The sequence below is a fragment of the Orycteropus afer genome, unplaced genomic scaffold, assembly GCF_000298275.1.
Source record: "Orycteropus afer afer isolate SDZICR_OR568_19922 unplaced genomic scaffold, OryAfe1.0 scaffold00011, whole genome shotgun sequence".
NCBI classification, from domain to species: Eukaryota; Metazoa; Chordata; class Mammalia; order Tubulidentata; family Orycteropodidae; genus Orycteropus; species Orycteropus afer.
In genome coordinates this window covers 8,650,701-8,660,838 of record NW_006921598.1, presented here as the reverse complement: position 1 = coordinate 8,660,838, position 10,138 = coordinate 8,650,701, and the positions used below count along the sequence as shown (strand labels likewise).

The 10,138-nt window shown below is 37.3% G+C and overlaps 1 protein-coding gene across 1 annotated transcript in view; it reads right to left on the bottom strand.

Moving 5' to 3' along the window:
- Positions 1–1,339: 1,339 nt before the first annotated feature.
- Positions 1,340–10,138, bottom strand: part of RRAGD (Ras related GTP binding D) — a 92,284-nt gene continuing 83,485 nt past the window's right edge. Inside the window, exon 7 of the mRNA XM_007950879.2 lies at positions 1,340–1,491. Coding sequence (XP_007949070.1) covers positions 1,340–1,491 — 152 coding nt within the window. The remainder of the gene's footprint in view (positions 1,492–10,138) is intronic.

The window sequence follows — 10,138 nt, the reverse complement described above, 5'->3', positions numbered from 1 at the left end:
ATAAGTGAAAGAATTTCATAGAAACAAATTCACAGCTAATTGTAATGCCTCCTCTGGCCATCCTTTTCCCACTGACAATTAGAAATTTTCAGAATAGCTCTTTAGCCTTACAGAGCAAGATGGTGGTTAGTTGAGTTCTAGTTCAATCATAAGGTGGGAATGGACAGAATCCACAAGGTGTACTATTATATATTATAGGTGAAGAGAAGACTCAGCAGTGATAAAAATGTGTCCAGCAGGATTCTGCTCTGCAGTAGAGACATGAGACTGGCTCCACTTACTGTGGTCATGAAGCAGTAACAAACTGGCCCTAAACATTTTAAATGCATAACCATAGGCCCATTTCACAAGGGCCAGACAGAGATGTATGCATATATATATATATATATATATATATATATATATATATTTAGCTGCAGTTGCCAATCACTGATATTTGTGAAACTTTTTGACCTCTGATGCTCCTTTAGCTCCAGGTGGCAGATAAGGAGAAGCCTCCAACCTCTGCATTTCAGTGACATGCTTATTTCTCTCCAGTGGTTGGCACCAAGTTGGAAATCTGGTCCCAAAGATTCTAAAGAACAGTAGTAAAGCACAAAGAACTAACCTCTCTGTATAAAGTGACTATAGAGATGTGTGTTGAGGTAAACAGCTTCATGAAAACTGAGTAGGGGAGCACTATCATGGCTATATAAATTTTTATAGAAGTTTGGTGCTAATAGTATTCTACAAAACACCTTTTTACAAGCATTATAAACTGAGGATTCTTCTTATTGCTACTGGAGCCTGCAGCCCCAATCTGTTCCAGCGCCACAGAAAAATGATTATTCTCAATAACCGGTAGCAAATATTCCCAAATTTATATATATATATATAAAGTCATTGCCAATGCATCATTTTTTGATTAATTTCTGATTGCCATATGTAAATGGACTCCAATATGCATGTCCTTCACACCAAGTACAGAAAAGGTTTAGAAAAGTAGTTTTATCAAAGTTCAGTTCAATGAGAAAAAAAAAAACATGAAAAAGTGCAAAATATATACAGTTCCTGGCAATTCTCAAACGTGATTTTTCTTACTACAGACCAAGAAAGTTTACATTTGTGTAACAAAATTACAGTGGATTTCACTTCATTGTTAATATACAAGTTTTTGCTTCAAAGTGCTTACTTTATTTAAAAAAGAGAGGATCAAGTGGGTTGCAAGAATCTTTTTTTTTCCTTTAAGCAACGAATCCATGTCATGGGCCCTGGTCTCCATCTTCCCCTTCTTTTTGCACATGTGGTGCAGCAGCCTCACCAAAAATGCCTGATTTCGAAAGATGTCCTGACACCTCACCTACAGCAGCACTCTAGGGGTCCCGTTAGGGGTGGCTCCCTTTTTCTTCTGCAGCCGATTCTGAACCTTTCGAGATTTTACCACTTTCATTCTCACCTCAAAGACTTCATGGATAGCCTTCCGGAAGCAATGAAAATTATAGTCAATAAGCCCTGGAGAAGAGAACAAAAAGATCCATAAACGTCAGAAATAGTTTCCATTTCCAAATTTTTCCCCCACCCTTAACAGAAGCTCACCATCCCTAAACTCTCTCTTCCTCTCTCCTTCCAGACCCTAGTAACCACTAATTAACTTTGGTCTGTATATATTTGCTTATTCTAGATATTTCATATAGGTGGGATCATTTAATACTTAAAAACAGATGGTGGTGATGACTGTTCATATGAACGTAACATCACTGAACTGTACATGTGAAACATGTTGACATGGCAAATGATTTTGTTATATATAAACCAAAAAAAAGAAAACCAAACTCACTGCCGTTGAGTTGGTCTTTATTCACAGCGACCCCTCCTTGAGTTTCAACCGCCAGCTTTCTTCTGGTTAGCAGTCAAATGTCTTAAGCACTACGCCATCAGAACTCCCTTGCTATATATGTGTGTGTGTGTATGTGCACATATATGTATATATATACATATATATATGAGTCAGAATCGACTGGAGGGTGTGTGTATATATATATATACACACACACATATATATACATATACATACAGATGCACACACACACACACACACTCTCCGGTCAATTCCGACTCATAGCAACCCTACAAAAACAAAACAAAATGAAACAAACTCCATCTCCTTATGTTTGACATGGCCAGCACTAGCCAGTAGGGGGCAGGAAAGCAGCAGCCTCAACATAAGGGTTACAGATCCCTAGAAAGTCTGCAACTGGCCTTCAGGAATTTTAGTTTTACCTTCCAGAATTAAGGATTCCTTACAATTAAGGTAATAAACACTTTTTCCCTAAAGTAGACCCTGACTTGGAGTGTGGTTGAGATCTCAAAATCACACTATCAATCAATAAACATTTTAAGGCATGGTCTTAAGCCCTGAAGAAAGCAAAGGTGAATAAGAAAGTTAGCTTCAACCTCAACAATTAAAAAAATAAGTGACAGACCCAGCTTTTCAGTTATAAGTAAATTTTAAATAGAGATACAGCAGGGGACAATCTTTTTGTGTCTGCAGAAATAATTTAATGGTACAAAAGAATATAGTAAAAGGTCATCCAAGACCCTTGAGACTATGGCCCCTAATGATCTTTTGGGTCTGGAACTGAACTCACTCCTGTGGCATAACCTTCAGCCAAACAATAGACAGGACTACGAGGTGAACAACTACACAAGGGATGTGCACCCTTAGCACAATCTATGATGGGAGCTCATAAGGGCAGCATTTGCACAGGGTGAAATCTCAGAAGGCAGGAATGTATAGGAAAGGACACAAGGAAAAGATAACCACAGGGAGGAAGTGGGAAGAGAGCTGTTACATTGTGGGGATTGTAATCAATGTCATAAAACAAAATGCGTATGAACTGTTCAATGGAAAACAAATTTGCTCTGTAAACTTTCACTCAAATCACAAAAAGTTAAAAAAAATAAATAAAATTCCCAACTTGATATTAAAATTAAAAAAAAAAAGAGGTCACCCAAGATCTTGAGGTAATACATGAAAGAACATATTTTCATCATTACCATTCATTAGTACATGAGTTGACAACAACATGATGTTTATACTACTCAGGATAAGGTGGCTGGTTCTATTTACTCTATTTAAATTTATTGAAATAACCAAGTTATTTTCCCATAGACCAACAATTATTTTCATCCAGTCAGGTGATGCTTCCAGAGCCCCAGAGTGTTTATTAAAGAAAGAATTAGGATTCCAGTTAAGGAGTGAAATTAGTCTTCAAATTAGTCATAAAACTGTAACCGCACTGGGGGAAACACCATCTCTGCTTCTAAGGAGCAGGAAAACCTACAGGGGGTGGGGGAGTTCTGCTGCTTTTGCAGCCTTAATGAGCCACAAATGCAATACATCTGGGAGACTGTTTCCTCAGGAAAAGACTCATGAGTCAATCAAGGGGAAAACAACAAAAATATACAAGGAGCAAAACATAATTTTATTAGTAAGAATGTGGAAAGGAGATGTAAGAACAACCTCACAATTCTCAGCTTACAATGCAATAAATTGCCCTAGGAAGAAAAAGATTTTCTGCCTTAGTTAAAGAAAGTTGCCAATGAGAAGGGTGCAATTAATACTACTTTGGGAATTTCAGAGACATTCTATTAACACTTCTTGACAAATCTTTACTTACTCATCTTTCCATATTTGAAAACATAACAATAAACTTGCTGCATTTGGAGTTTTAAAGGTAAAGAAGTAAAAGTTCACAGGTTAGGTTTGCAAAGGAAGTGTTGTTGTTGTTAAGTGCCGTTGAGTCGGACCTGACTCATAGTGACCCCTCCTTTGGTTTCTGAGGCAGTATCACTACGGAAATAGATTGTCCCATCTTCCTTCCGAGGAGTGGCTGGTGGGTTTGAACCACCAGTCTTCTGGTGCAGTCAAGTGCCTTAGGCACTACGCTACCAGAGCTCCTGCAAAGGAAGTAATGCTTACTTGCAAAGGAAGTAAGCATTCGTAAAAAATGTTTGCTATTCCAACCCTTTTGTTAAAGGCAGTTGAAAATACAAGGACAGAGATATGAACAGAATAAACACCATCGTCACTATCAGACACAGCTCACGTGGTTCTCAACACATGCTGCACATTAAGAACACCCAGGGAACATTAAAAAAAAAAAAAAAACTTAACATAGCTGATGCCCCTCTCCTAAGGATTCTAATAGTTTGGAGCTAGGCCCAGCTCTCTGTATTTTGTTAACCACCCTCCTCCCCAGGTGCCTATAATATGCAGTCAAGACTGAGGACCTCCGCATCTGCTTTCAATCCTCTCCTTTCTGTCAAAGCAGCCAAGGAGATCATTAATGAAACTCAGAATAAGACCAGCATGGGGAACAGCTAATTAACGAGCCTTGATTATCACTACCAACAGGTCTTGACAATACTTGAGATTAAAGCAACAACAACAATCAAACTAACCTTGCATTTGCAAACATTAGGTTCTTTTTAGAGATAACTGCATGGTAGCTGCCAATCATCATGCTCAGTCACCTGTCAGTTAGGCTTGTGTGTTGCCATAATGCTGAACAGGTTTCAGTGGAGCGCCTAGGCTAAGACAGACTAGGAAGAAAGGCCTGGTGACTGATTTCCAAAAACCAGTCACTGAGAACACTACAGCACACAATAGTTCAATTCACAACCAATCATGGGGATGGCATAGGACTGGTAGTATTTCAATCCACTGTTCATTGAGTTGCCATGAGTTAGGGGTCAGCTTAATAGCAGCTAACAACAACAACAACTTATGATAGCCAGGACAACCAACTCATCCCAATTTGCCAAGGCCTTTTCCACTAAAAGTCCCCCATCCCAGGAACTAGTCAGTAATGGTTACTCTAAATGGCACGAGTTTAGAATGATGAAATTAAACATTAGGTCTGACACTTAATATTTCTTAAATATAATATCAATGCTAATACCTAATTTTCTAGTTAGTTTATTAAATTCTACAAAATCTGCCTATCCTCAAGGATGAACCCACCTAAGTGGAATAGTTTACCAAAGATCCCCATGATAAATTCCTAATTAAATTTAATCCACAGCCACTGAGAGATAAAATGAATAGACAAAACTTGGCAGAAAAACAGGATTTGCATAATTTGAAAATTTATTAACTACAAAAGGAAAGACAGAAACTTTAGAGTGGAAAAGCCCTGCACCCACTATCTTAACTAAGTGGTCATGGTTAATAGCACCAGTAATAAGACACATCAAACATCATGAACCCCCTGATAGGTTGCATTGAGATGGACACAACATCATTTCTGTGTGGTATTCTTGCGGAAACGCATCATCTCATCCAATTGTGTGAAGACACCAGACAAATCCAAATTAAGGAGCAGTCCACAAAATTAGTATCTTCAACAGGGTCAAAGTCATGAAAGACAAAGAATGATCACACATTGGAGGAGAATAACAGAAATACAACTAAATAAATTGGGAATCCTGGAACAAAAAAAAGGGCACCTGTGGAAAAATTGGCAAAATTCAAATAAGGTTGGTAGTTTAGTTGTACCAATGTTAATGTCTTGCTTTGAGAACTGTACTTAGTATATTAGATGTTAACATTACAGGAAACTGGATGCAGGTTATATGAAATCTCTGTACTATTCTTGCAACTTTTCTGTTAAGTCTAAAATCAGTACAAAATGTGAAATTTAAAAAAAAAAAAAATTTAGTCCCCCCCCAAAAAAAATTTAGTCCCATGAAAATATGTTAAGAAGTATATTTACAGATGATTTGAAAGTTATAGAAATCTGTTTCCTTTTCTGTCTTAGCAGCCAGGAAATTTGATACTGAATTTAGCACCCAATTGTAGAAATCAACTTTTTTCAGGGGCCTGGTAAAATGGATTTCCTTTCTTTCCTCAAACCCATGTTCTCAAATTAGAACCATCTGTGGTGCTTATTAAAAGACAAATTCTAAGACTGACCCAAGATCTACTGAATCAGAATACTGGGCAACTAGACCTGGAAATCTGCCTCTTGAAAAGGCTCTCCAGGTTGATTCTAGTGCACCACCTTAGATGGTTTGCAGCTGCAGTTGTACTATCAGCATTATTTTTATTTTCCTTAGCTTCTAAAATCAGCATAAACTATTAGTCATCAATAAATTTTTTAAAATTTTAACCAAGGGACAGACTATATGTATAATAGTTTAGGAAAAAAACACACACACCAAAACTGCTCTATCTAAAGAGAAGAATAGGTATTTGTCATAAAGATGACTGCCATAAACCTGTGTGACCTTGGAAAAGTCACTTACATTTTCTGGGCCTGGACCAAATCATCTGTAAAATGAAAGAGTGAATAAGATTTAGTCCCATCTATCTATAAAATTCCATGAATCTATTATAGAATCTATTTTTGCCTTCAGCAACACAAAAATAAGGAGTAGAAGATTAACACCATTTAATTAAAAGTTTTGAGTGCAAAGGAAACAAAAGGAAATCTGGTTTATGATGGTAAAAACAGGAAAAATACACAACTTCACTAAGAAGCAAGGAAATGCAAATTTAATTTATACACCAGTTTTCTACATAAATGGAAGAAAATATCAAGCTCATAGATAAAAAGATTTAATATTGTAAAAATGTCAGTACTATCCAAAGCAATCTACAGATATAATGCAATCCAGATCCAGATTCCATCACCACCCTTTGTTGCTGTCATTGTTGTTATGTGCCATCGAGTTGGACCTGACTCATAGTGACCCCTCCTTGGGTTTCCGAGGCAGTATCACTATGAAAGTAGATTGCCCAACCTTCCTTCCGAGGAGTGGCTGGTGGGTTTGAACTGCCAGGCTTCTGGTTAGCAGTCAAGTGCCTTAGAAACTATGCTACCAGAGCTCTACAACCACCCTTTGAAGAGATGGAAAAAGTAAGCACCAACTTTATATGGAAAGGAAAGAGACCTTGGATAAGCAAAGCACTACTAAAGAAGAAGAACAAAGTAGGAGGCCTCACAGTCGCTGATCTCAAAATCTACTATATATAGCCACAGTGGTCAAAATGGCCTAGTATTGGTACACTGACAGACACAAAGACCAATGGAACAGAACTGATAACTCAGAAATAAATCTATCCACCTATAGATAGCTGATCTTTGAAAAAGGGATGAAACCCATTAAATGGGGAAAAGATCATCTCTTAAATAAATGGAGCTGACAAAATTGGATATCTATTTACAGAAGAGGAAGCAGGATCTGTATCTCTCACAATACAAAAAAAAAAAAAAAAAGATGGATCAAAGATCTAAATTTAAAACTTCAAACCATTAAGATTATCAAAATAACAATAGGGACAAACATAGAGGCCCTAATACATCGCACATACACTAGCAAATAAGGAGTATTTTAGCGACCTCTCTTTGGGTTTCCGAGGCGGTATCACTACAGAAGTAGATTGCCCAACCTTCCTTCTGAGGAGTAGCTGGTGGGTTTGAACCGCCTGCCTTCTGGTTAGCAGTCAAGTGTCTTAACCGCTTTGCTACCAGAGCTCCCTGAGTGAAGACAGTCAAACACAAAAGTACAAATATTGCAAGACAGCACTACTGTAAAAAGTTAAGAAAAGGTTTACACACAGGGGAAAAAATCATTCTTGGAAGGTTACCAGGGATAGGAGAAGACGTGAGAGTGAATCACTAACAAAAAGGTATAAACTTGGGTGAAGGGAAAAGCAATATAAGGCATAAGTCAGCACAAAATGACCAAGGCAGTGGAAGACACAGGCATGAGGCCCAAGAGTTAAAAGCAACGAAGGTGGGGGAAAAAAAAGTATACATCAGTTTTCAGTCATCAATTTTTTAAATGCTGATACCCAATATTAATACATCAAAATGGATACTCTCTTATTTCCTCAGTCAGACCAGTACATTAACAGGGAACTGCTAGAAATTCAAGCCAGATTCAGAAGAGGATGTGGGACAAGGGATAGCATTGCTGATGGCACATAGATCTTGGCTGAAAGCAGAGAATACCAGAAAGATGTTTATCTGTGTTTATTGATTATGCAAAGACATTCAACCTTGTGGCTCATAACAAATCATCCCTAATGCTGCAATGAATGGGAATTTTAGAACACTTCATTGTGCTAATTTTGAACCTGTACATAAACTAAGAGGCAGTGGTTCAAACAGAACAAAGGGATATTGTGTGGTTTAAAATCAGGAAAGGTGTATGTCTGGGTTGTAGCCTTTCACACTTGTTCAATCTACATGCTGAGTAAATAATCTAAGAAGCTGAACTACATGAAGATGATCACGGGCATCAGGATTGGCAAAAGACTCATTCAGAACCTGCAATATGCAGATAAAACCACCTTCAAGAAGAGGACTTGAAGCACTTACTAATTAATATCAGAGACTACAGTCTTCAGAATGGATACAAAAAACTTCACTGCTGGACCAATAAGCAACATCGTAATAAATGGAGAAAAGATTAAGGTTGCCAAGGACTTCGTTTTACTTGGATTCACAATCAATGCATGGAAAAAGCAGTCAAGAAATCAAATGACATATTGCATTGGGCAAATCTGTTGCACAAGACCACTTTAAAGTGTTAAAAAGCAAAGATGTTACCTTGAGAACTAAAGTGTGCCTGAGCCATGCCATGGTATTTTCAATTACCTCATATGCATGTGAAAGCTGGATAATGCATAAGGAAGACTGTGGAAGAACTGATGCATTTGAATTATGGTGTTGGCAAAGAATACTGAATACACCATGGACTGCTAGAAGAGCAAACAAACAAACCTCTTTTGGAAGAAGTAGAACCACAATGCTCCTTAGAAATGAGGATGGTGAGGCTACATTTTACTTATTTAGACATATTATCAGGAGGGACCACTCCCTGGAGAAGGAGGATATCATGCTTGGTAAAGTACAGGGTCAGTGAAAAGGAGGAAGAACCTCAAGGAGATAGACTGACACAATGGCTGCAACAACAGGCTGAAATATAGCGATTGCGAGAATGATGCAGGAATGGGCAGTGTTTTGTTCTGTTATTGATGGAGTCGCTATGAGTCCAAACTCACTCAATGGTACCCAACAGCAACAACAACAACAACAACAATGAACTCATACAATCTTTCTGAAGGTAGACTTTAAATCAAAATCTGTCAGAAGAGATAAAGATGGACATTATGTAGTGATAAAAGAGTCAATTAAGAATATACAACAATCATAAGTATATATGCCCCAACATCAGGACACCTAAATACATAAAGCAAACACAGATAGAATTAAAGGGAGGAATAGATAGTACTATAATAATAGTTGGAGACTTAAATACACCACTTTCAACATTGGACAGAACATCTAGAAAGAAGGTGAAGAAGGAAGCAGAGGATAAGAAGGACATTATAAACCAGCTAGACTTAATAGACATACATAGAACATTCTACTACCACCATCTCCCCCCAAAAAACCCACAGTATACATTCTACTCCAGTGCACATGGATCATTCTCCAGGATAGACCATAGTTTAGAACAAAGCAAGTCTTAATAAATTTTAAAACATGGAAATCATACAAAGTATTTTCTCTGACCACAACAGAATAAAGTTAGACAACAATAACAGAAAAAAAAAAAAAAAAAAACACCCTGGAAAATACACCTACATATGGAAATTAAATAATACATTATTAAACTACCAATGGGTCAAGGAAGAAATCACGAATTTCTTAAAATCAAATGAAAATGAGAGCACAACATATGCAAATGTTTGAGATGCAGCAAACGTAGTACTCAGAGGGAAACGTGTAACAGATGCCTACATAAAGAAAAAAGAGAAACCTCAAATTAATGGCCTAAGTCAACAACTCCAGGAACTGGAAAGAGAAGAGCAAATTAAGCCTAAACCTACCAGAAGAAAGGAAATAACAAAGATCAGAGCATAAATAAATAAAATTGAAAACAAAAACAATAGGAATCAATTAAACCAAAAGTTATTTCTCTGAAGATATCAATAAAATTGGTAAACCTTTAGCTAGACTGACAAAGATGTAAATGACCAAAATAAAAAAAATGAAGAGAAAATGCAATTCACCAACTAGAAATAAAGAGAAGAATTATGATAGGCCATTATGAACAGCTCTGGTAGCATAGTGCCTAAGGC